Raw genomic sequence first — 26,461 nt, forward strand, 5'->3', positions numbered from 1 at the left:
GGTCGATTCATTGAAAGTGCTCTCCTTTCTGACCTTTTTTTCCATTTGGTTTTTGTTTGTTTCCTTCTTATCTCACGACTTGTATCTTCCACATTGTTGTATTTGTGGTGAGGTGATGTCTCCACCCTAGAAGATGGAGTTGGAAGAGTAGAAATCCCAGATGAAGAAAGAAATATTCTTTTTAACTTCTACACTAGTTTAATGGTTTCTGTCATGGTTTTTCACTTATTATAAGTTGTTAATTTCCGAGTATCTTCTATTTCCTATGAGTCAAACGATGTTTGTTACTATTATCTTGATTCTTATTTTTATTCCTTCGATCAATTTTCATGTATTTTTACTTTAAAAAAAATCATGTATTTTGATGCACTTGAATTATATCAAAATTTTCACTTAAATCCTTATTCTTTTATTTGTATCCATTGAGCTCTTGATTTATTATTTTATTTTAAATGAACCGAATTTGAAGTAAAAACAATCAAGTGCAATCAGGCGCCATTTAAAGGAAAAAGGATCCCAGGGCTTTTGTGGTCCTTCATTGTCAACCAGCTGCTCATCTCAAACAATGGAAAGGTGAAGACAGAGCTGAAAAATTACTGTTCTCCGTAAGCATGGGGCTGGGATATTCGCCACAGGATTTTGGGTTGTTTGTGGCAGTTTGGTAATCAAACCGTTCTCATGAGTATTACAAAGTCTTTTAGAATGTAATGGTCATGAATAAAAAGTTGGCTCACCTTGGTTTCATACTTGCATGTGTGTATATGTTTCCTCCGCCTTTGTTCCAGCAATGGATCATTGAATTATGGACTTTGGGAATGCCTCTTCACCTAATCCTTGTTTACACGGAACATGTTCAACAATAATGTTATGAGATATTGTATAGAGATTTTTGTGATAGGAATTAGATGCAATACTATAAATAAATTAAAAAAATGTCTCAGAGACAATAGAAAGAAAGACTGGAATAGTTATTGAAGTATTGACTTTAGAAATGCCTCACCACCTAATCCTTGCTTACGCTGAACATTTTCAACAATAATGTTATGAGATATTATACATAGATTTTTGTGATAGGAAGATGTAGTATTACAAATAAATAAAAAAAATGTACTAGAGGTGGTGGAAAGGAAGACTGAAGTAGTCATTGAAATATTGACTTTGGAAATGCACCTCCACCTAATCCTTGCTTATGTTGGACATTTTCAACAATAATGTTATGAGATATTTTATAGAGATTTTTGTGATAGGAAGATGTAGTATTGCAAATAAATAAAAAAGATGTACTAGAGGTGGTGGAAAGAAAGATTGGAGTAGTCATTGAAGTATTAAGTGTTATGGTAAGTGGTGAAAAGCTTACAAACTATGAAGTTATCTTGAAATATCGAAATTTTGACGTCATTGTTTGTGTACTTTTTTTTAAGTCTATACAATGACCTGACAAGCTTACAAGTTATGTTGTTACCTTGGAACAATGAACCCTTTGTTCCATGTAAGTTATCTTCTTATTTACCATTTAAAGTGTTATCTTTACATCCAATATTTGGTGAATTGCTAAATAATAAATTGATGTTAATGAAATTAGAAGTCCAATTGTGACAATTTTAGCTACTAAAACAAATGTATCAAAATAGTAAATTCCTTCCTTTTTGTATAAAGCTTTTAGTTTTTTTATATAAAGCCTTTAGTTACCAACCTTGATTCCCTGCACTTGTATTTTCTTTTTGAAAATCCATTTACATCCTATAAGTGTAAAATTTAGTGCAAGCTCAACCAAAATTCAAGTGTTATTTTTCATTGAGTTAATTTCATCATTAATTACTTTCTTCTAAAACGTAGGATCTTATGATTGCATTACATTGCCATATGATTCTATATTAAAACACTAAGAAACTTTTTTGTTTATATTTTCACCCATCCCTCTCATAAAAAACATATAAAAATTGGGTCCAAAATCTTTCCAACCTTTTTACTTTTTTTAAAAAATTTTTGGACAAGATTCATCATTGTTTTCAACTTATTTTAATGGAATTCTTTTTGTTTGAATTGATTGTATAGTTATCTAGAAATAGATTTAAATTTATTTTTATCACAAATAGCATCTCTTGATTCAATTAAAAACAGTGCTAATTGAAATTAAACCATTTAGTTCAATTGCCATAAACCTATATGCTTTATTATGGTGTGCATATGCTATGAATATACATTATTTTCCTCTTTCACCTAATTTCTTTCTTTTGGATTTTGAAACTTTAACTATAGTCATGCATGGACCAACATTAATAAAAGTGATGTCATATGACACAACTTATTCAATGAAATGTCAAAAATTTATATTTGTTATATTACTTATGCTAGAGTTTTTATATAATTAATGATACTAATGAACCCACTAATTTTTTTGTAATTTTATAAAAAGTGAGGTCAAAGACTCCAAGTCAAAGTAAATTTATCAAAAAATAATTTATATACTAATATTTAAATACTACATGAAAAGATAAAAAGATTGCCTTCTATAATTTAAGATTTTATTAAAAAAAGTCAAAATCTAAACTACGCTCTCTCTTTTTCCAAACATTCAAGTCTTATTTTTGAGACAACAGTGACTTTTCCTCTTCTCGGTCCTTAGTTACGTTTTTCATTCTCTCAAAACAACTCATCTAGGCTTCAATTATAAGTATTTCAACGAAATTAAGTTTTTAAATACTTTATGTCTAAATATTTTTTGATTAATTTGATAGTTTGGATTCATAATATAATCTAGCTGATTGAAAATAAGATTTCATGTCATATAATATCTTGAAATTATGAATATTTCTTTGTTTGATTAATTTTATAGTATTTCTATTGATGCTATCATGCATTATTTTCAAAATATGAGAAATCATAGCGAACAATTATAGTTATCTTAATTAATATTTTTATACTTTAAAGTATTAAATTAATGTACTAAATTTATATTTTCTTTAATTTAATGTTAAAAATTCTAGTTTATGGATTTTAGCATATTTATATATATATTTTTATTATTATTATTATTATAGTTATGACACCACTTCTAGTTTAAAACTTCTAGTTTATATCTGCCCATAACTATAGTTCTACTCTCCAAAGCTTCAACTAATTAAGATGTGGTTTCTTTTTCTTCCATTGCTCATATGGAGCCATCTTTAGATTTTTTTTAAAAAAAATCAATTTAATATATAACAAGTCGTTAATAAAGTTTTTGGTATCCTAAAAATCTTGTCCAGAACTAGAGTATGATAATATTGCATTTACCATTTCAGTTAATATCCTATAGTTCTTTTTGCCTCACCATTTTGTTGCAATGTGTTTAGTGCTAAAGTTTGATATACTATTCTAATAGATTTAAATAACTTGGATTATAATATTCTCTACCTCTATCTAATTTTTAACACTTGATAAAGGATTCATAATATAAATCAACTTTTGAGTTATAAATCTCAAAATTGTCAAACACTTCATTTTTATAATCCGTATATTAATGTCATTGTACTCAAAGTTTTGCTTGCCTCAACATTAGTTATCAAAAGGGTTACAGAAGCGATAAACCATGAAGATACAATGAAATGTAATTATTAACTATATTTTACATTGAAAAAACAAATCCACTTAGTATTCATCAAGGTATGGTATCAAAATCTTATAAAGTTGTTTTTTTAACAAAACATTATATGAAATAATTTGAAAAGTATTTGATGAAGAAGAGAGATTGATTGCAAATTTTTTTTATATAATTTCAAAAAACCAAAAGAATCCTATTTATGTAACTTTTTGAACATGCATAATTATTTAAATAAATATAATTGTTTGAACAGACATAACTATTTAAAAAACTTTCATTATTTTTTTTTCTTTTAGTGTGAGATTGTATCTCACATTGTTATTGTTGAAAATGTCCAATAGAGCGCACCTAATAAATAATCCGTAAAGAACCTAGTAAATAATTGAAGTCATTCTTTAATTTCAGTGTTCTTAGTCCTATGTTTGAATGATAAAATAACACAAAGGTTGCCATCTTACTTGATAGGCTAAATGCTCAAATTGGAGTTAAACGTTTAGACACTTTTTCAATTAAGGATCAAATGTTTTATTTGTAAAAATCAATGGCCAAACGTTTTCGATTCCTTACAATTAAGGACTAAATTGACCGATAGATGAAGAGTGTATCACACGCAAATTGATGACATGATAGTTGACTTGGTTGAGTTCAAAAAAATTTAGTTGTTACGCGTCATGTTAAAAATTTGTTTGTTACACACTATGTAGAAAAATGTAGTTGTTACACGTCATATTAAAGATTTAGTTGTTATACGCTATGTTAAAAATTTAGTTATTACAAATCATATTAAAAAATATAGTTATTACACACCATGTTAAAAATTTAATTATTACACGTTATGTTGAAAAATACAGTTGTTACACACCATGTTAAAAAAGTCATTACACACCACACTATAATTTAAATCATTTTGATTTGATAGAAAAAACTTGATAGTCTATATCATGCGCATGTCTTACACGCACTAGACACCTCTCACCTTAATTCTTAATTTTAAAAAATCGAAAATATTTGACTTTTGGTTGTTACAATTGAAACGTTTAATCCTAAATTAACAAAAACCCAAAAATTTTGACCTTAAATTGAGCATTTAGTCTACTTGATAAAACTCCATGACATCATTAATTTTAAACTAAAATACGCTCACCTCCTAATTTTTAATCATAATTTTACACAAGTTCATTAGTTCTCAAAATGAACAATCCATCCAAAAGCATAAATAACATTAATAAATAAATATAAAATATAAAAAATACCCTTCTTTCTTCCGAAGGAGCAGAAGCGTGGATCTCGCTCTAGGGGGCGCAGAGCATTGAGGAGGGAGATTCGATTGGAGCCGAATCTAGCATTCTAGTCACCGAAAGAGGTAAGGGATAATTTTTTATTAGATAGGAAAAAATTAAAAATGAAAAATTATAGTTTATATAATGTGATAATTTTTAAAATTAATAAAAGATAAGATTGTCTTTTAAATATTACCATGTTATCAAACTAACGGAAATGTTGACATTAGACTAACAGCTGGATTTATGTACCAAATAAAAAATATTTTTTAGGATAGACTATGTATTTTAAAAATTAATAGACCTATAGGAAATTATATCTAAAAAATAAGAGTTGAAGATATTTTAGCTTTAATTATATTATTAATCAGCGTTATATATTCTCTTGCACAGGACGTGTTTTCGCTGCTAGGTGAGGATGGCTAGCAGAAACGCGCCCTTTGAACTTCTTTTAATTTTCTTCCTTTTTTCTAAATTTTATCATCTTCCTATTCTTGAGGCTGCTGGATCTAATTGCAGTGTAGGTTGCATCGAGACGGAGAGGAAAGCCCTCCTTAAGTTTAAAGAAGGTCTTAAAGATCCCGGTCTTAAAGATCCGTTTGGTCGACTTTCTTCCTGGGTTGGCGAAGACTGCTGCAACTGGGCTGGCGTAGGATGTGACGATCAGACAGCCCAGGTTTTCGTGCTCGACCTTGGAGCAAGTTATAACCGTTCATCCATACAAATAAGCTTGGCATCGCCTTATCTGTACCGTAAGCTTGGTGGTTCGTTGAATCCGTCTTTGCTAAACTTAACATCTTTGGAATACTTGGACCTGAGTTATAATAACTTCCTAGGAATTTCAATTCCAAATTTCATAGGTTCACTCAAAACTTTGAAGTCTCTTAACCTTTGTAGGGCAAACTTTGCCGGAATGGTTCCTCCCCACCTTGGCAATCTATCAAACTTGGTTTATCTGGATCTCGACTCGTTTTCATATCCAAACCGTCTTTGGGTGTCTGATGTAAACTGGCTCTCTGGCCTGTCTTCTATCCAATCCCTAGGTTTAGGGGGTGTAAACCTCAGGAAGGCAACAGCAAATTGGCTACAAGCTGTTAATGTGCTTCCTTCATTGTTGCAGTTAGATATGTCTGGCTGTGAACTTTTTGACCTTCCTCAATCTCTTCTATTTGTAAATTTCTCGTCACTTCAGGCTCTTGACCTCTCATATAATAAATTCAGCTCTTCAATACCTCAGTGGCTCTTTAATCTCACTAACCTCAAGCAACTTAAGCTTGCTGGTTCTAACCTTACAGGTCCCACAACAAATTGGCTACAAGCTGTTAATATGCTTCCTTCATTGTTGCAATTGGATTTGTCTTACTGTCGACTTTTTGACCTTCCTCAATCTTTTCCGTTTGTGAATTCCACGTCACTTCAGGCTCTTGACCTCTCAGATAATAGATTCAGCTCTCCAATACCACAGTGGCTCTTTAATCTCAGTAACCTCAGGCAACTTAAGCTTGCTGGTTCTGACCTTACAGGTCCCATTCCCACATTTTTATCGGGAAATATTTGCAAATTAAGGATTTTAGATATGTCATCTAATTCCATCGAAGGAGAAATTACAGATTGTGTAGAGGCTTTGTCTGGATGTAGTAATAGAAGCTTAGAGACACTAGATTTAAGGTTAAACAAACTCCCAGGGAATGTGCCTGACTCGTTGCAGTTGCTTAGAAATTTGAAATCACTTAGACTCTCCTACAATAAACTCAAAGGGAGGTTGTCTGATTTCTTGGCATCCCTTAGAAATTTGGAAGAGCTTGATCTCTCGCACAACTCTTTATCAGGCCCGCTTCCAAAATCCATAGGGAATTTGTAACGGTTAGAAATACTGGACTTGACTTTCAACATGATGAGTGGCACCATCACTGAAAGTATTGGAAAACTCACAAGGCTTTTGAGACTGGGTCTGTATGGTAATTCAGTTGTGGAAGGAGTCATAACGGAGTTTCATCTGCAGAACCTGACAAATCTATTGGATCTATCCTTATCATCCGTGAACAAAGCTTTGGCTTTCTACTTGAGACATTGCTGGATTCCTCCGTTTAGTCTGTCTAACATTGCAATTAGTGATTGCCAATTGGGACCTGCTTTTCCAGCATGGCTCCGAACTCAGAACAGAATTTTTCAAATAACACTCTCAACTGTTGGCATTTCAGACACCATACCTGATTGGCTCTGGAGATTATCGCCACAGATCATCTGGATGGATCTTTCCCAAAACCAATTAAGAGGCAAGCTTCCCGATTCAATAATGTTTCCCTTCCACGTAGGAGCATGGATAAATTTGGGATTCAATAACCTGGAGGGTTCAATCCCACTTTGGCGTAATGTGACAAATCTCTCTTTGAGAAATAATTTATTTTCGGGAGAAATTCCTTCAAACATAGGCCTTGAAATGTCTGCGTTGGAAAATCTAGATCTTTCTGGGAACCATTTAAATGGTAGCATTCCACCATCAATAAACAATATGAGGAATTTGGGATTTCTTGATCTATCAAGTAACTATTTATCTGGACCGATTCTGAGGCAGTGGCAGGGTTTGCAAGATCTGAGGACAGTAGATCTCTCAAAAAATAATCTATCAGGTAGCGTCCCGAACTCCTTGTGCTCACTTCCTTTACATTGGTTGAAATTGAGCGGTAATAATCTTTCTGGGGAAGTTGCTACATTCTTGGGCAACTGCAAAGTCTTGTTTGCTCTTGATCTTGGAGAGAATGGATTCTCCGGAACCTTACCCAAGTCAATCGTAGCGTACCCGACTTCTGTGTATCTTTTGAACCTGCGAGCCAACAAGTTAACGGGAACTATTCCTGAGCACATATGTAATCTCTCCAATCTCCACATCTTGGACCTGGGACATAATAATTTGTCAGGGTCAATTCCTAATTGTCTGGGCAGTTTGGTGGGTTTGAAATATCTGCGCAGATATTTGGCCGGACTCACACCAACAATACTAGAAACATCATTGTTTCAGCACACCGAGTTGGTCATCAAGGGGAGGATAAGTGAATTTACCAAGATAATTGCACTTGTCAACACCATTGACCTGTCTGGCAACAATTTAGTTGGAGAGATTCCCGAGGAGATTACAAATTTATCAACCTTGGGATCCTTGAATCTATCTTGGAACCAATTAATAGGCAACGTACCAGAAAATATTGGGAAGTTGCGATTGTTGGAAGTCCTTGACCTCTCACATAACCGTTTTTCAGGCCCAATTCCTCCGAGTGTATCTTCAATGACTCTCTTGAACTATTTGAACTTGTCTTACAACAACCTGTCCGGCCAAATTCCATCATCTAACCAACTGCAAACCATGGCTGATCCTTCTATCTACCAGGGTAACCCAAGACTCTGTGGGCCTCCATTGTCAACCAACTGCTCAAAATCCGGTGATGGAGACAGATTTCCCAAAGACGAGGATGTTGAAGATGAAGACGGCTCCGAAAACCTATGTACGTACATAAGTGCAGTACTCGGATTTGTTATCGGATTTTGGGCTGTTTTTGGCACTTTGGTGATAAAGAAGTCTGTCGGGCGTGCCTATTTCCGGTTCTTGGATAATATGAAGGATAAGCTGTTCGTGCTGATTGCAGTGAAAGTGGCACGTTTGCAGAGGAAAATGGAGGTGCAAAGAAATTAAAGACAAAGGTAACCAAGGTAACATTTGCTTCTGCTTTGTGTTGACTCATAGATGGTAGCTTAACATTTGTTACTTCTTCCCTTTATCTTTATCATTTCAAGTTTCTGATTTTGCCTTGCAAGTAGTGAATTGTCCTTGACAGAAAAGGATGGCTTCAGAAAGAAAGTTGTTGAGCGAAGGAGGATAAATGGATTAAGCAGTGTAGAGCTATTCATCCGTAATCTTGGTAGTTAGCTAAGAAAATTGTACTGCCTTATCCAGCTCGTCCTGTATTTAAGGATTTTAATGCTATGTATCATGAGCTTTCTCTCTTGTTTCTAAATAAAAGAAAGATGTTTCCTTTGTTGTAAGGGCTCAATTCATTAATTCAGAGTAGGAATGTAAAACCAATTTAAACAAAAAGGAAAAGCTGCAGGATGAGAATAACAACTATATATCATTTTTAAATCATAACCAATTCATTGATCATTGTAGACTTCATCTGCAGAATAGAAAGGCGATTGTCACATACCAGTACGATTTCAACTTTTCAGCAATAATATAGACAAAAGACAAATGACTCAATAATGCCACAACACCAAGCAAGTGAACATATAGAAATTTACAAATTTCTCATTTTACAGATGCCATATCAGCCACTATAGGAAAATATGAGATACAAGGTGCTTAAACAACACATTAGGACAAAATTCCCAGTTTAAGCATCACTCTACAATTGTGCTGCTGATAAAAGACAAGTTGCAAAAAGTTTTGAGATTGTAGCTTGTTTAACCATGTCAATCTTAAAATGTGTAACTTCTCAAGAGATTTGTACAGCATAGATATTTGGCTTTACCATCAATCCGTTTTGGCTGGGCTTAACCTCTTCTTTCTCTCACCAAAGCTCATGTTGCGCACCAAACTTGGAAGGCAGCACTGCACAGACTGGGCTGATTTTTCTTTCCTTGGGAGGTATCCACTGTATGGAGTTGCCTCACTGCTTTGAACAGAGTTCGGGATAGATGCATATGGACTTCTACTTGTAGATTTTGGACGGAGGCTGAAAGTTGCAGGTTTTTCTTTTAATCGCCCTTCTAAACTTGGATCATCGTTTACAGCATTATCATCATCAAAGCTCTCACGAAATAACTCAATTAGTTGCTTCTTTGTATCAGTTGGAGAAAGTTGCGATATTGCATCCTGTGCACGGTCCGTAGAATGACTTTTATCAGGTAGAGAACTTTCCGTGGAGCTTTTCTGGTGGTTAGGGCTGTTACCGCAAGAAGAGGTAGAATCTGGATGAAAACAAGCTTGTCAAAACCACAGATAGATACTAAGAAACTTAGCAATACATTTTCCCAGTACATATACATCATTTCATGCAATTATAATAGAAAAATGTAAATAATTTTGTCTCGACAAAATTAGGGAAATCTCACCACCATTGACACTGAAGAAATCTTCACAATCAGATTCTAACCATGGCTGGGAATCGAAAAAATTCTCTGTTTTACCTGGATAAAGTTATAGGCACAGTTCAATTACAGATGCTAAACATGAGTGAATTTCCAGTCAAGAAGAAAGGGTAAAGAAACTGCAATATGTCACGACCACATTCAAATTTACACAAACATTGCTTTTCAAAAGAATTCATCCGTAACTGTTATGTAGCAGTTTGCATACAAATAATTTACCATCTTGAATCCTGCAAAGAATTTGCCATGGCATGCCCGAGAATAAGCAGACATTTACATGTTAATCAGAAAGTGCATAATAGTTGCAAAGAGATTCGGTCCAAGCTGCATAGGTTCCGAGTCAAAAGGAGCTTCCAACAATTTGCTAACAAACTTTCCTGATCATTCTATTTTCCCAAGACAATCGAAACTGACAGTAGTCATACAGCGCTATGTTAATATTTTGAGACACCATGGCAAAACTGTCACGGCCAAACCATCTAAGAGCACTCAGGCATCCTGAATACACATATTGTTGTTTCTAGCACCATCTTTGTTGTTACCCTGCTGTTAACAAAGGTCATAACCTATTAGGACATGATCATAATAATAGTTATTTCACCCTCATCACTTCTACTCCAATCTAAAACTGGAAAACTCACACTTTCATTCCAGGAAACAACATCTGCAGTGAGGATATTTGATATTGTTGTGGTCGTAAAAAAAAGGTAATTATATGATATAAAAGAGCCTTTTATGACTGAAATATTGCAGAACATGCTATGGCTGCTGACATTATCAGAGGTGGTGAATAGAGATGGCATCTACTTAGTTCAGATAATCTTGTTGATTCAGAAAGTACTCTGGGGAGAACAAGGGTTCCTATGCAAGAGAAGGGGGGAAAATACTATTTCTTTGGATTCCTTCATAAACAAGAAAATTTGAGCTGAAGACACTTGGAAGAGCATAGGGACAATTGATAAGTGACTGGTAGGTCAGGAATAGTTAATTTGGTTCAAACTCTCAAATTCAAATCAATCCTTTATTTATTGGTTATCAATTAGGTTAGACTTTCAACTCTAAAGAGACAGAAAATAGGAAGACACCATGAAAAAACAATGTCTTCTCTGTTAAACGAATAGACAGCAAAGCATCTAATTTTGCTAATGCGAGTACTCCTAAGGGGTTTTGAGCCTAGTTATGAAGACTTTCTCCATCACTCAAGCAGAATTTAAGTGAGCAAAGAAACGTACAACCTGTAGAAGAAATTTGCTGCAGCAACTATGTTTTAGTTTGCCACAAAAAGGGTCACATTACATTTTTAAATGAGAAGCCAGATTATAAGACTTGTTTTGCCAGGAACACATTAACAGGGTTACTCATTTCCTGGGAGAAAATAGACAATTGAACCATATAATGTCATAAGGGGACAGCCTGTCACGAAATCAACTACTATTTTTACTGGTATCCAGAATCGAACTTGATGGAAATGATCGGGCGAAACCTCACAATTGAAAAAGTACCATGCCCAATCCGAAATTTGATTAATAAATAGATATAAAAAGTTACAAAAAATCAGGCTAGCAAAGGAAGACATTAAAGAACACGAGCAAGAACCAAATAGAATTACAAAAGTTTTATTGAGATAAAATCAACATTCACGAAGATGATAATTCAGTTTATCTTTGACTGGTATTATTCACATAAAGAGCAAAATTATAAGCAACACCAGAAGCCAGAACCAATCTGATATCTTAGATCAAACTGTCCAAAGCTCAAGCATAAGCACCAATGTAAGCCTAAAACTAGAAGAAAGAACGACGATAATTGAGTCAAGCAAACCAGGTTAGAAACATACTCAAGTTTCGAAAACTAGTTTCTGGTTCCATTGATGACGGCTGAGGCCTGGAACCGAGTTCAGCAACTGAGATCTCCCTTCTGACAAAGTTCTCCTTATTGGGTGATTGAATTTGGGCACTAAGATTCATGGCTGCAGGATCTTTGCTCTTGTAAACTGTAACACAATTGCCCATGTCTTTTTGACAGCAACAGTCTCTTCTACTCAATCATCAGACAGCACTTCAACTAGCCTGTTTTCTTCAATGCAAGGAAAGAAAAAAGAAAATTGACTGAGAAAGGAACAGGAACATGGGGTTTTAGCTTTATGCTTGAATTCACTCCACCAAAATGTTGGGAGGAGTTGATTGGTCTTGAAAGCAAAGTAATGGCGCTTGCAGGCGTGGGACCATATTTGATGATCTCCCTTTATTTATTTTGTAGAGTACTGTTACCTATGTTTCATTGATCTCTTTCTTACTGGACTACTAGTATTTTCCTTCAAGGCTGCAGCGGGAAATGAAATAAAAGTCTGCTTTTTGGGTGGCTCCATTATTCCTCTTTTAGATTTGTTAACTTCCTTGCTTTGCCATTGAAGAGTTTCTGAGCAGTGACCCTCCTTTTCCAGCTTTGTATGTTACGTTCAGTATATACCATACACTACACATATAGAAGCCTGAAACTAAAGATCAAATCTGCAGTTCTTTACGCATCTTTGCTTTAAATTTTTTTTTAAAAAAAATTGTAGCATTGAATATTGCTTTTTCCGACAAAAGCATTATAAAGGAAAAACAAAATGCCAAGCTATGTAGCCTCCTAACTACAGTTAATGCACATTCTGACTCAATACTACAAGCTTCCGCTTAACTCAATGATTTGATCCAGCCCAAAGTGTGGAAGTGCCATTAAAAAAGGGGAAGAGAGAGAGAGAGGAAAGCAAGTGTTTACTACTAGTTTGGAACTATTCCAAAGTTGACCTAATCTTTCCTACAATGATGAAGGCCGAGGTCCACCAGATTAGTGTTTGCGACTTTGGGGCAGTGATGAAACCCATGGTTTCCTTACTTGTCTCTTTCGGGTGGTTGCATTACTCCTGGCAATATTAAATAGAGTTATGTTTGGAAAATGGAAAACTAAAACAAAGCTCAGCTTCCAAATTCCAGAATCAAAGTATTCCAGTAAAAAAAAATGAAATTCTTCACCAAAGGTTTTGTTTTATCTGAGTTCCCTTAGATGCAAAGCACTAGCTGAGTGCTACTGCTGGTGAGTGTGGCGATCGAGCACGGCAATAACAAGGAATTAATTTGTATCTTTTATTTGCACTGTTTAGAGAAATTCATCCACTGCCCGCCCTGGATTTATCCGCTCTGTATTTCACCTGTTAACCTTGTATGTATATATATATATTTCTGGTATGCAAAAGTAGTATTAATGTCAGGGAAGGCGACAAATTATCTCTGAACATCTTTTTGATGACTTTACTCTTACATCAACATCAGGTGAAGAAACCCAGCGATGATCACTCGCTTTCTACAACCACAATGCTCTCATTATCATCGGAAGCTATTATCTCTTTCTATTTCCCCCAGCAAAACATTCTGAATTGTCACATTCGATATGTAAAAACATATTGAAATATTATACCAAAACTAGTGCTTGGTAGTTACCGAAGTTAAAGTGAAGCAACAAAATAATCATTTGTCATATATATCGTTGGGATTTTCTGGTGAAGTGAGGGTTGTTATCCTTCTTTTCAAAATCAATATCATCTCTGAGAGACTCTACCTTGGCTTCCTTGGATTTGTGAGTGGATACTAAGCCCGATCGTCTCCTCGCGCCACATGACTGGCCGCATTGCAATTTACGCCAGAGACTCTTCACCATTTTTTGAACTGCGTTTGGATTTGATTAACCTTAAATAGAATTTAAATTATGCTTTCAGAAATTTCATGGACTGTGCTAGAATAATTAATTGTGTTAAAACATTTAATTTTTTAAAACTTGTAAGAAAACAAAGAGTTCGAAGGGTTGAAACTTTAAATATGCCTAAAATTCAGGTTAATTGTGTGGTTAGTAAAAAGTTACTATCTTAAGTTTCATTTTACCTCGAAATTTAACAATCCAACCAATAAGAAATTATAATTGGCTATGGCAAATTAGCAAAAGAAGCATGGTCCTATTGGAAAATGCAGGTGGTCCTAGGCCCGTGAATGTCCTCGTCCACAAAACCAGTGTTGGTGACCACTGGCCCAGCCCTTTGGTCTAGCTTTTCCCTGTACGCTACTTTTAATTCAATTAACAATGAAAAATTATATTATTATAATACACAAAAACTTAGTTCAACCATGTACATACATACATACATACATACATATATATTTATTAATTATATACTATTCCAAAGTACGCCTATTGACACAAACCAAAGAGCATATGCATGACAGAAAGAACAAAACAATTAGCTGACTTGTGATCTTGACACAATCTCATTGTCCCCACTTCCTTTAGGCATGGGTTAAATCAGTCTCCAACCAGGAGGATATTTGGTTTGAATATATATCTTAGAAGTCATGAAAAATCTTCATGTGAAAAATACTAGGAGTATAATCTTTTTTTTTTTTTGAAGTCAAATACTAGGAGCATAATCATCTAAACTGTTGGAACTTGAAAACGAAATGCTACTCTACTTATGACTAATCTTATTCTAGTTACGGATTCTAATTTTCTGAGTATTTGGATATCAAAAGCTGAAAAATTTAAACTCAATTATTTGAATACAAAGAAACATATATCAATCTTTAAATCAAACGCTAATAACAAAAAAAAAGAAATCAAGAAAATTGAAACATTTCCTAAAGATTATAACGTACAGCTGCAGCTAAGGGATTTAATAAGAGAAGAATTTTCACGGAATATTTGTTGTTACGGCACGCTCGTTAGAGCAAAAGCTGAATCAATTATCTTCAAGGCCAGCAACGTCACCAACATCTCATGCAATGAACATCCACCAATGATGAATATCTAATTGACAAAGATAACGACGGATACCCCACCAAGGCACCATTTCAATATAGCATGCAGAAAATCAAAAGCATATTAAATTTATAATGCAAGATATATTCCTATGGTACCTTGGAAAAACCAAATACTAAGGTTTTGCCTTCATTTTGAGGATAACTGCTCTTTATTTTAACGTCCTCATCATCCTGTCTGCTTCACAATTACCATATGGCCATCTCACACACACTGGCATCATGCCTCTCCCAACTCTATATAAGCCAACTTTACCTGACAACTCTCAGACGCTAAGCAGATTCTTAGCTAGGTATGGATAGCCAAGACCTAGAGAGAGATGGGATGAGATCCAGGAGTTTTCGCTATGAAGACTACAATAATAGGAGAGTGTTTTTGCGAAGCTATCCTCTTCACTGGGGTGAAGATGAAGAAAACAATGAAGACACAGTGACAGCAACCAAAGGAAGCATTGGAAAGAAACCTATCAAGAAGATTATCCTGTCTGTATTTCATTGGAGTGGTGAAAAGGTAGTGATCCTGAGGAGATTCAAGCATAAGCTCACTGTTTATGTCACTGCTTGTATTCCTATATCAGCTTTTAACTCGCCTACTGCCCTAATTTCAATTTGATCTTTTCTTTCTCTTTTCTTCTAAATTCCACAGTTTGCATCAAGCACAAAACAGGCATATGCAAGGTACCAACGATGACTGAATAGAAACAAAATGCATAGTGCAATTTCAGATTTCATCAGACCCTCCATAGTCTAATGTCCCTCTAAACCCCCCTCCCCCCCAACTCCGGTCATTCTCTTGAAATTAACTCAGGAATCCTGATTCCTACATACAAAATCTGATTTTATAGAGAAGAAAAATTAATATTCCCCTTTGAGCAATTCAATGAGTTTAAATAAAACAGTTGGGAAGAAGAAAAAATGGAAGACTAGGAGATTTGATATTATAAAATGAATGGAATCAAATTGGCAATTATAGTTGTCCATCCATCATAACCTTTAGGTCCACTACTGGCCGTGCTTCAAGACAAGACAAACTGACAAATAATCAATGAATAATCTGCCAAATAATTCTAGCATACATTTCAAATAAGGGTGTACATAGTTCTTGAAACAGTGTTATCACACTCTTTTCATCATACAAACCCTCTAATCATGTCAAATTTCAACAAGAGACACATTTGCCCACATGGAAAAAATGGAGCCTGCTTCTGAACAATTGGATGGTGCTTGTTGCTCAGAAAAATATTATTGACACACCCATGGTGAAGCATCCTATAGACACCCAAGGACTTAAACGCTCACCTAATTCAAGAAACATACATGTTAGTCCCACAAGTTGTAATGCATTACTAGTTAAAGTATAAGAACAAGCTATTTTGATCTCTCTCTTTTTTTTCCCTTATCTACTTTCCAAAATGATTCCTCTAAATTCCGCATCATTTGTGTGCAAGGATGCCTTGATTTAATCCAAAATACATTCCTAATTTTTCTCCAAGAAACAAACTTGCAAATGAAAAAGGAGTCCAGGAACATACTACGGCAAGAAACACTTGTGAAGCAACTTCACTACTTATAGTCAAGAAAGAAAAATACATCTTTGTTTTTTTGTCAAGAATTATGAGGTACAAATGAAATACATAATTGGCCACATAAATATTTACATTGACATGCCCATTTGCACATATATGTTCACAAAATAATAGGGCATGGTGCAACCCTATTACACAAACAGAACAAGAAAGCACCACTGGCTCAAATATACAACAGATCACATTATGGATTTCCAACAAACAAAATCAGGTATTAGTTATTACAACAATCATAGTTCATTCGCACCAAACGAGGCAGTAAACTAGGAGTCAATGACATATCAGTTAGTACATACAACTAACATATGGAAAAGAATTCAGTTGCTTCTAGCTAATGCAGCACCCAAGCATGTTAATGATTGCAAAAAGCTGAAGCACCAATATCCTGGTCCTAATTCTTACGTGAAAATGACCTGACTTTAAAACCCATGACTGCTATTCAACTTAATCATTATTGCCGTCTCTTTCCCTTTCAGTCCAAATATCATCAATGCCCAATTTGCAACTCGCAACTTTACGAGATTTTGAATCTGAACCTACAGAATTACCATTGCAGCTCAACCCCATTTCAATCCCACCCCATCAATTTACAACCTAAAATAAGGGCCGAATACTCTATGGTTTCATTATTTAATTAAGATAGATCCATATGTTTTTGTCTTTTATTTTTCATTCTCATTTCCAGCTTCATTTTGGTATCATACCAACTATCATCCTGCACTTTTTGTCCCATTCATTACCATATTTTATTATCAACTAATTTGAAGGCTTTATAGCAAATAAACTTACGTTCATTTTCTTTTTATGCTTGACTTGACTTCCCTCCAAATAGAACCAATTCAGGTTCTGGCCAACCACTTGTTACCAATTTGTGCACCACAAATCATGCTAACCCCAAAAATATGAAATAGATAAATTATATGTCTAACGAAGATTCACAAGAAGGAAAATAGAGGCATGACTATTCCAATGATAACAGAAAGAAATAAACCATGCAGAAAAGGAGACCAACCTATTCTGGCTGCCTTCCAGAAGAAACCACGGAACCTGTCAAATAAGCATATCATACCACATTAGCTCCCATTCTCATCATGTCCTTCAGATGAACTGTGGGGCCTAAGTAACACCTATAAATGCTATAAATAGGAACAATAAAAAAACCAATTTTGATACCAAAAGAAAAAAGACAAAAATGACAGAGATTAACTGGATTCACGCAATTTGAATTAATCTAATGTCTTCAGTGAGAAAGAAAGCAAGAAGTTTAAGTTCTCTAAGGAGAACCAGAAGAGGACGAAAAAACAAACACTTCCTGTTAAGATTAAGAGCTATACTTATAGTTTTCAGTAATAAAGTTGATAATAACATCATTGTGACCAAAGCTGCCACCCAAAACTTCAATTCAACATGCAACATTGCAACAAAATAAAGACATAAGTAAAGATTTTAACTAGGGTTAATGATGAAAAGAAGTAAATTTGATTGCTCAACCAGGGAAGATAAAGATCTGAATAGCCTAGCAGGATTTCCTTTTTCCTATACAATAGGGGAAATGTAGCTCTTGGTCAACCGGCCCAAAATCCCCCATCTTAAAAATCTCAGTTCAAAGGTAGTAATTCCAAGTTCCAAAGCTATAACAGCAACACAAACATTGTGAAACTAACTATCAGAAGACTTGGAAAATATGCAACCATTATGCAAAAGCACCCAACCTAGCATTCATTTCGAATAAAAAAAGTTCAGTGCAAATAGAGTAATGAGAAGTGTTTACTATTTGTTCATACAAAGCATACACCAAAAAGGAAAGGGGGAGCATACCCAGTTCTCTGTTCAAGGATTGCTGGAAATTGCATCTTCAAGTAAGTGCAGGTGCAGATTCCCAATAGCACTACCGTTAGGAATGAATGGAAATTGAAGAGTGCCGACTGAAATTTTATTCAAAATAATACGCACATCAAATACGTTAAAATTTCTACTGATTCGGAATTAAAATAACAAAGAAAGCAATTTTTCAAAATTTGGAATAGTAGAAAGTTAGGTTTTTACCATGTTTCGGGATCCTTATCCTTGGATTGATTGATTTCCTGCTTCAGATGCCCTGTAGAAAAAGAACTCGGCTTTGGGCCTGAATCAAAATCCAATTTTTTTTTTTTATTGAGAGAGACTAGACGTTTGGTTTTTCGGCTTATCAGGATCCGAATTGCCAAGTAGTGTTAATCGATCGCCCGAGAGAAGGGAAAGTTAGAGAGAGCGGGGTTTTCCTTTCTTTTCTTTCTTTTTTTTTTTTTTTCTTTTTGGGAGACTAATTGGGATTTGGCGCAGGGACTGATAATAATAATAATAATAATAATAACAAAAGCAATAATTACTTCAGCCAGCAAATCATGCGGCGCCACGTCAAAGAAATTAATCACAATAAAACTTTAATTAGCTAACATAAATTTTGAAATCTTATACTCACTATGGTTTCAATTTTATTTTAAAATCAAAGTTGATCATTTCCAATGAGACACACCATTTAATAGTTGAAACTAAACCTTTTTTTTTTCATTTATAGTTTGATTGTTTAATTTATATTTTCTATTTATAATTTTTTAAATAAAGGAAAAAAATGTTAAGTTCAAATATTAGAATGAAGATATGTTATTTTCGATGTTATGGTTTGCATATATATGTAAATTAAAAAATTTTCTATTTAGAGTTGCCAAAACTTGAGTCCCTAATGCATTAATAATTAAAATAATTGAGGCTTGAGAAGCAAGATGAAAGGGTTTGTATTGCTGTTAAGTGAGTAAGCATGTTGGAATGAGATCTTTATCCTGTACTAACCACTAGCTAGTTAGCTGATCCGGTTGATATATCATACTTTTGAGTTAAAAATTAGTAATTTTAATGCGAATTTTGGTAATAAGCAAGTAATTAAGAATATATTGGAAACCAATAAGGCCTTCATATGGTCGAGCCAGCTTAATCAAGGTCTTTACTTGCTGTATCGGATTATTTTAATGTAAAATGCATTAGCAATTTAGCGGTGCCATTAAATCGGCTGGAAATACACGGCCTTGGCCTTGAATTGCATGGAAAATGAAAAGAAATTTTATTACAATCACATATCCCAAGATAAAATGGGACAGAGAAATTTAAATTACAAAAATGTAGCTATCTCAATAGTCGCCATGAAAGGACACATACGGTCTCCAATAAGCTTCAAGAAACGGTTGAATTTTCAGGAAAATTTTGGGCCTAATTCCAAAGACTTTAGGGAAATGAATAGTTAATGATCTTGACAACCTTGCAAAATTTTACCTTAACGGGAAAAAATCAGTACAACTTGAAACTTCCTACACGATTGACCACGTTCTTTCACTGACAAAGCAATCATCTGATCTCTTCTTCTTAATCATGTTCCAATTCTTTCAAGATTTTCGGAAACTGTTTTCATCCTTGGTCGGACCTCAGGGTCTCCTTCGGTGCATGCAAGAGCTATGTGAAAAACTGCCAGGACTTCCTTCTTGGCATGCACTTCTTGTAGCAACAAGGGATCTACCATGTCTGACAATGGGTTTTCTTCTTCAAACCCTTTCCTCACCCACCTTACCAGGTCTGGGATTTCGGTGGAAGTTGATGCGGTTGGTGATAGCTCCGGAGACTTGCCAGTGAGCAGTTCAAGCAAGACTACACCAAATGAATAGACATCCCACTTTTGGGTCGGCCGGTTGCCGGGAACCCGAGCCTCCAGAGCTCGATAATTGTTGGTCCGTTCGGTTTGGATTGATTTGTAAGGGAGTCCCCCAATAAAACCACCTGAGGAAGAGGAATTGTTTCCCGTGATGTTAATCAGTCTGTTGAGGCCAAAATCAGAAATGTAAGGTTGGAATTCGTTGTCAACGAGAATGTTGGACGGTTTGATGTCTCCATGCACAAATTTCCTTGGACTGCATTCATGAAGATAGGCCAAGCCACGAGCTGCACCTTTTGCGATTTTGAGTCTTGTTGACCATGACAGGCTTGGTGATGATTGACCATTTCTGCCTGTAAATTAAAGCAATTTCATTAGCTACGAACTACTACATAATTTAATTATGAGGTAATGTGCTTGGAAATGATGAACATGGAGAGCAGAGCATTCACTCAATGAGATTCTAAAGGCGTTGGGTGTTACCAATTGTGCAAGATCGCCATTTGAATCCATTTTTTATAATTAAATGAATCCACACTCTTGCATGTTCTAGGGGTTACTCCCCTCACCTAAAAAAAGTAATAAATAATGGATTTGCCAATAAAATTACTAGAACCAAGTGGCAAATGCATCAAAGAGTTCATACGAACTCTGCATTTAATTTCAGCAGTCAGCAAATGGATGTGTTCAAATCTTTCAAGCTAAACAGATTGGGTGCCTAAAATAATACTAGTAAATCAACTCTTCACAATCTTCCACTTTAGTAGTCAAACACTCGATGCATTATATGTGAGAAAGGACTGGAGACAAGAGTGCAGTAACAAGTAGACCAACAGGTCCCAGCAGGGTGATTTTTACAGAACAAATCGGTGGACCTTCATATGGAAGAAACCCAAAGTAACTTTTTGTTTGAGATAAAAGAAAGAATCAAGGAGAAAATGAACTCGAAAATGGAATCAAAAGCAAACTTTTTCTTTGCCAAAAGTCTGCCTATGTTTAAAGTCAAGAAGAAAGAAAACTATAGAGGTAGATACCAAGACCAAAGCCACTTTAATTAAAGTATGAATGTAAAATTTTAAATTGTTAGCATTGAAACAAAAATTGTCATTGATCTATAAAGATTGATACCATTAAACGTTCTAAGTCAAAGCTTACTTGAGATTAGTATAGTTTAAAAAGTTACAAGCTAAAGCATGCAAGGGAAGGCTGCAGCATATATTTTGAGCAAAATCCAAATCTAAACTAAGATACGCTAAGTCGTCGTCATCAGCATCATCATCATCTTCAGTCGTGACCCATCACCCTGTGATTGAAATCTTGAAATGCTCAAAGCCAAAATTATTTCCTCTCCATTGCCTGTCAATGCTCTTTTCCTCTTTTTCTTTTATAGGATGCCCTCATGGCCAATGGTGAGGGACCTACCATTCGGTGGTACTCATTTAAAAGCAACAGAACAAACCTACTACAAACCCCTCTTCACCCCACAACAATTAACAATATTTTCTCTTTCAGGCAAATAGAACAGCAGCATACACATTTAAAAAAAAAAGAAATTCAAGAGTTATTTAACGCTAAATTCATACTGAATCATAAATTTAGGATCAAAATTATCATCCTCTTTCGGTATTTCTTCTGTTTCTTTTTGGTATGAGCAACAAAAACAACTACAGGACAGTGAAGACCTAACAAAAGTTTCGGCACTTCCTGAGTAGAATTATAACGGAAAGGGACTGCACTGCAGGCCTAATGAGTCCCCGTGGGTGTGTAATTGCAGTCAATAACGGGTCCGCCACTTGGACCACTAATTTCTAGATCATCATAAAGCATGACAACGTCAGATTATTGCCATTTATGCCTCTAAAACCACTACTTACGGCAAAGTATGTTTCCTTTACAAATAAAGACACGTTTAAAAGAAGAAAACATTGTAAAACTAATGTGAGGAATGAACAGGTTGAACCTTCAACATCAGATCCGCACAAAAGTTATCAGGAACAGCAACTTGGATGAACTAATAATAAAAAGCAGTGCAATTTTCTACTATCTTCTCATTTCTTGTTATCTTCATTTTTTGCTTCTAATATAGTATTGTAATTTGAAATCTTATGTGACTAAACTAAACTGACTACTGATCGTGAGCGTGATGTGATGCTTGCTAGAATAATCCAAGCAGGAACCGGTAAAGTTGCTTCCGAAAGGAGGAAAAGAAACCAGAAGAAAAAACAGGAGAACAGAAACTAACCTCTCATGGCATTAGCCAAATTGCCATTGGAGATAAAATCACTAATGAGAAGCTTCTCATCAGGCGCCCAATAGTAAGCTCTCAACTTCACAACGTTGGGATGCTTAACCTTTCCGATAGCTTGCACTTCTGCTGCAAACTCCTTATACCTTTGCTCTCCACCCTCACCCAGCCGCCGTACAGCCACCGGCACCCCATTCCCAAGCACCACTTTGTACACTATCCCAAGCCCGCTCTTTCCCAACACATAAGCTGACGCTCTAAGCAGCTCGTCCAGTTCAAAGCTGAACCCTTTGTCGATGGCAACCAATTCTCCTTCTCCTTTCCCTGATCTCTCCCTCTTTTCCTGGTCTTCGAATTCGGAGTCTTCGCTTCGAAACCCGTTGATGCAGGCACAGGAACAGAGAGAACTGAGCTTCCCTTTGTCGTTATGACCGAACTTGCCTTTACCGGTGCAGCTACAGCCATTTGAAGAATCTTTCTTCTTCCAATAAATGTAAACTATAATCAATCCAATCAAAGCCACACCAGCGGCATCAGCCGCTGAGATTAATATAATTAATCCAGGACTGAGCCCTTTTTTCTGGCTTTCACCAGAATTCGGACCCGAATTTTGACTGCCTGAAGGACTTATGTTGGAATTTTTACAGGATTTTTGAAGAGGGAACCCACATAAAAGGGGATTGTTTAGAAATGCTGTTGGTCCTTGATTAGCAAACGAACCGGTTTCAGGTATTTCCCCACTTAAATTGTTATTTCTAAGATCAAAACTGACAGTAACCGGTAAGTCACCTAAACTTTTAGGGAGCTTACCAGACAAGTGATTGTAAGACAGATTGAGAGTCCCCGACAATGACTTTAACTCTCCGATGTTACTAGGAATCGATCCGTCGAATTCATTGGACGAAAGATCGAGTTGAAACAAGTTGTCCAATTCCGGCCAAATTCCATCAGGAATTTCACCAGAAAATTTGTTTTGAGCAAGAATCAGCCTCTGTAACTGCTTGCAATTCTTAAGCTTCTCGGGCAGAGAACCCGACAGCGAATTGTTGGAAAGATCGAGGTTTTGTAACCTTGGAAGATCGCAGATCGAGGGAGGTAGAGAACCGGAAAGGTTATTACCGTATAAAAACAAGCTATGAAGTGAGGTGGCATTGAACAGTTGCTCTGGTATGGAACCGTAAAAGTTGTTGTTGTGAAGATTTAACCTTCGAAGATAGATTAACGTCCCAAGCTCCGACGGAATATACCCCCGGAGATTCTTCCCGGAAACTGCGATCCCGACTACACGCGGGTCAGGGTACCCTGTTATGTTCATGCAGGAAATGCCGGACCAACGACACGGCGTCGTATCATTCTCGTTCCAGTCTGCAAAAACTGACTGGGCCGCAGGTTGGTCTACGGCCGATTTCAAAGACAGAAGAGAAAGGCCGTCAGGGGAAAGAGAAAGAACGGGTTTTGAGTTCCGGAAGAGGAAGAAGAAGAAGAAGAGTAGAAAGAGAGCCAGCTTCTTCATGACGGAATAAAAGGGTGTTTCTTTCCCCTGAGAATTAAAAATGTGGGTTTTAAAGAGAGGAGGGAACTGAGGGAACTGGCAAGAGCTGAGAAATGAGAAAGGCTTCGTTTCTTTAATGTTTTCTTTTTGTTTTCCCTCGCGGTGAAAAGCAAGGAGGAGGGTGGTTGGGCAGGGAGGAGGTATTTATGAGAAACAGACTTGAGAAAGACGAGATTTTGATTGCGGTGGGACCCAACCTCCCGCCAAAAGCAGAGATAGATAGACAGTGGAGCTGAGTGAACGAGTTGTAGTAGAAGAAAAGCAAGTTTAAGTGAGGGAATGGAAATGCAAGAGAAAGAAGAAATCTGGATTTTTGATGCTGATTGTTTATGTGTCTTATTGATTTTCTAGGCTCTTTTGTGTGTGTAGTTTGGAAACTCTTAAAAACTTTTCCCTTCGTTTTGGAGCTGAGGAAATTGTTTAAACTTGTTTTGTTCGACATTTATGGACCACAAGCTATCCAATTGGGTAAATGAAAAATGAAATTTTACCATAAATTAGTTCCCACTATAAAAATAATACTCGGATTTAGTGGTTCACAGAGCATCATAATTAGGATTGCAGTTTTCTTGACTTGGCAGGTGAATTTATCATGTTAACTTCTATTTGCCTCAAATGGGAATGGAAAAAAAAACCATGCATTTATGTTGACAAATTAGTATGCTTAATAATTATGCAAGAAATGAACCACGATCAACCCTAGCTAAGCAGTAATAGTTTGTTCACAGTTTGCTTGGGATTAGCAATTAATAGTGCTAAACTATTGTTTAACACCCCTAAATTGGATTTAACTGTAGGCGTAGAAAGTTACACCTCAAATTTAATCTTGTTTAACAGGCTAGATTAAGGTCAGGGGCGAGGTCAAATGAGAAGGCCAACCCAAGAAACAAATTTTGTAAGGGGACCTACAGGGCAGAACCAGCACTGTACAGAAATTGCCCTTAAGTCACACACACATAACCTATCACCAACTTAAAGGATGTGGTTGACCTCTCAGATCAACAAGGAAGCCTGCAACTACCAATTTGTTAATACCAAGTGTCTTTGATATACGGTAAAAAAAAAAAAACAAAGGGGGAGAGAACAAAACAAGAGAAAAAATAGGTGATTAGGTCGTTAAGATTCATCATCGTTTGACAATATATCTACTTGATGGAAAAGACAAAGGTTTTGTCAGCTGGTCTTGCTTCTTTTCACATTTTTCTCCGGAGGCAAGCAAGTTAATAACTATAGAATGTCAAGTATTTAATGAGAAAGACAGTATAAAGTATAAACCATTCATGCAAAAGCCTTTTAACTTGAATGTTGCTTGTACTTTTTGTTATCATTAATCGTCTGTTGGTTTGATTCCCAAAGGACGAAATCGTCAGGCTAAGGAATGTAGGAGGTAGGCAAGAATTTTGTCTATTAAAAGCCCCATCTCTTTCGCGTAACAAACGCCACTTAATCACACTCGATTTGAACATAATTATATATCATTTTCTTATTGACAGACTGCTCTAAATTCTTATTCTCCAGCAAGGACAGAGATATTGAACTCTTGCCTTCATTATTTTATTTTATTTTGCTTTTTTGGTTTAAGGATTCAAAGTTTCCAACTAATTGTCTTGCCTTGTTTAGTGGAAAATGGGGTGATGATTATATCTCACTTTCAATCATGAAAAACATGCTTAGAAGCTAACAAAAGGATGAGAGAGGGAGAGAGAGGAAGGGTAGGTTTAATCGAAGCTGGCATTATTGTTTGGGTATTTATGTTTCCCTCTGTTTTGTTCCATTCCATAGACCATTAAACAATGATATCCTTATGTTCTATTAGCTCTCCATACTTACGTAAGTAGTACAACATCTATTAAAAGGACAAAACAGTAACTCATAATCCAATCAGAATTTCCCTATAATGTATACCATCATATCCTACTCTGAATAGGAAATAATAACAATGTGAAATTACCAAAAGTTGTCTTTCCTACGTAGAAATGAGGAGGGGCGGAAGGGAAAAAGTAGTCCTTGCTTAGATCCAAAGGGATGTAGGTATGGATTGGATCTTTTTTATTGTTTTTCCTCATCAGCTTTGGTTATTCAACTTTTCACATGAGCACATGGGCCCATTTACCGCAAATATCAATTTCCTTTATTTTTTTTTCTTTTTGTCCTTTACGAAGCTGTCCAAATGGATTGTTGATTAAACTACCGATCAGAAATGTTGAATCGACCACCTGAAAGGAAGGCCATGATGGTCGGTTTTTCCAACATGCACAAAATATCAACTCCCAAGTGGGCTATTTAATAGGGGATCAACCGCCAGAGTCCACCTTCATCATCATAGCGAGCCTCCGCATGGTCAGCGATTTAGGTCAGTGCCTACCAAGCCGAAGAAATGGTACTTCACATGACACTTCCTTCTTGAGTGTTTTTCGAGATTTTGCAGTAAATCAAACCCAAGTGGAAACCGCACTTGCCCATTTCCCGGCCAAATGACTTGTCTAATCAGGTTGTTATAGTAAAATTGGTCGTTAACAAAATCACTAACCCTAGATGAACACATTA

At 35.7% G+C, this 26,461-nt stretch overlaps 4 protein-coding genes across 4 annotated transcripts; 1 reads left to right on the plus strand and 3 right to left on the minus strand.

Annotated features, from left to right (window-relative positions):
* The first annotated feature begins 5,281 nt into the window (after window positions 1-5,281).
* LOC110423482 (receptor-like protein EIX2) lies at window positions 5,282-8,892 on the plus strand. The gene is given in 3 exon segments (XM_089784734.1): window positions 5,282-6,564; window positions 6,652-8,568; window positions 8,677-8,892. Coding segments are annotated over 2 exon segments (3,183 nt in total). The 3' UTR covers window positions 8,552-8,568; window positions 8,677-8,892.
* A 145-nt stretch (window positions 8,893-9,037) lies between these two features.
* On the minus strand, window positions 9,038-12,655 carry LOC110423204 (uncharacterized). Its single transcript, XM_021437362.2, has 3 exons — window positions 11,843-12,655; window positions 9,970-10,044; window positions 9,038-9,825 (listed from the first exon to the last, which is right to left on the minus strand). Exons 1-3 carry the CDS (start codon window positions 12,015-12,017, stop codon window positions 9,389-9,391), a joined length of 687 nt encoding a protein of 228 aa, XP_021293037.1. The 5' UTR covers window positions 12,018-12,655; the 3' UTR covers window positions 9,038-9,388.
* Window positions 12,656-15,881: 3,226 nt separating this feature from the next.
* Window positions 15,882-18,741, minus strand: LOC110423115 (kish-A-like protein). Its single transcript, XM_021437249.2, has 4 exons — window positions 18,485-18,741; window positions 18,257-18,363; window positions 17,451-17,485; window positions 15,882-16,151 (listed from the first exon to the last, which is right to left on the minus strand). Exons 1-4 carry the CDS (start codon window positions 18,485-18,487, stop codon window positions 16,084-16,086), a joined length of 213 nt encoding a protein of 70 aa, XP_021292924.1. The 5' UTR covers window positions 18,488-18,741; the 3' UTR covers window positions 15,882-16,083.
* A 770-nt stretch (window positions 18,742-19,511) lies between these two features.
* On the minus strand, window positions 19,512-24,005 carry LOC110423569 (Leucine-rich repeat protein kinase family protein). The gene is made up of 2 exons (XM_021437808.1): window positions 22,360-24,005; window positions 19,512-20,470 (listed from the first exon to the last, which is right to left on the minus strand). Exons 1-2 carry the CDS (start codon window positions 23,873-23,875, stop codon window positions 19,839-19,841), a joined length of 2,148 nt encoding a protein of 715 aa, XP_021293483.1. The 5' UTR covers window positions 23,876-24,005; the 3' UTR covers window positions 19,512-19,838.
* Between the last annotated feature and the right edge of the window lie 2,456 nt (window positions 24,006-26,461).

This window comes from Theobroma umbraticum, unplaced genomic scaffold, assembly GCF_002168275.2.
Source record: "Theobroma umbraticum cultivar Fairchild unplaced genomic scaffold, ASM216827v3 scaffold_20.0, whole genome shotgun sequence".
NCBI lineage: Eukaryota > Viridiplantae > Streptophyta > Magnoliopsida > Malvales > Malvaceae > Theobroma > Theobroma umbraticum.

Bases quoted from the DNA above. Each gene is read 5' to 3' on its own strand.
- LOC110423204 (XM_021437362.2), bottom strand. From the start codon at position 12,017: ATGGGCAATTGTGTTACAGTTTACAAGAGCAAAGATCCTGCAGCCATG. The intron at 10,045-11,842 runs GTATGTTTCTAA...AACTTTATCCAG, and splicing joins AACTAGTTTTCGAAACTTGA to GTAAAACAGAGAATTTTTTC. The intron at 9,826-9,969 runs GTGAGATTTCCC...GTTTTCATCCAG, and splicing joins TTTCTTCAGTGTCAATGGTG to ATTCTACCTCTTCTTGCGGT.
- LOC110423115 (XM_021437249.2), bottom strand. The intron at 17,486-18,256 runs GTATGCTCCCCC...CTTATTTGACAG, and splicing joins ATCCTTGAACAGAGAACTGG to GTTCCGTGGTTTCTTCTGGA. The intron at 16,152-17,450 runs GTTGGTCTCCTT...TTCTTGAATTAG, and splicing joins CTGGAAGGCAGCCAGAATAG to GTGAGCGTTTAAGTCCTTGG.
- LOC110423569 (XM_021437808.1), bottom strand. From the start codon at position 23,875: ATGAAGAAGCTGGCTCTCTTTCTACTCTTCTTCTTCTTCTTCCTCTTC. The intron at 20,471-22,359 runs GTTAGTTTCTGT...TTTAATTTACAG, and splicing joins TTTGGCTAATGCCATGAGAG to GCAGAAATGGTCAATCATCA.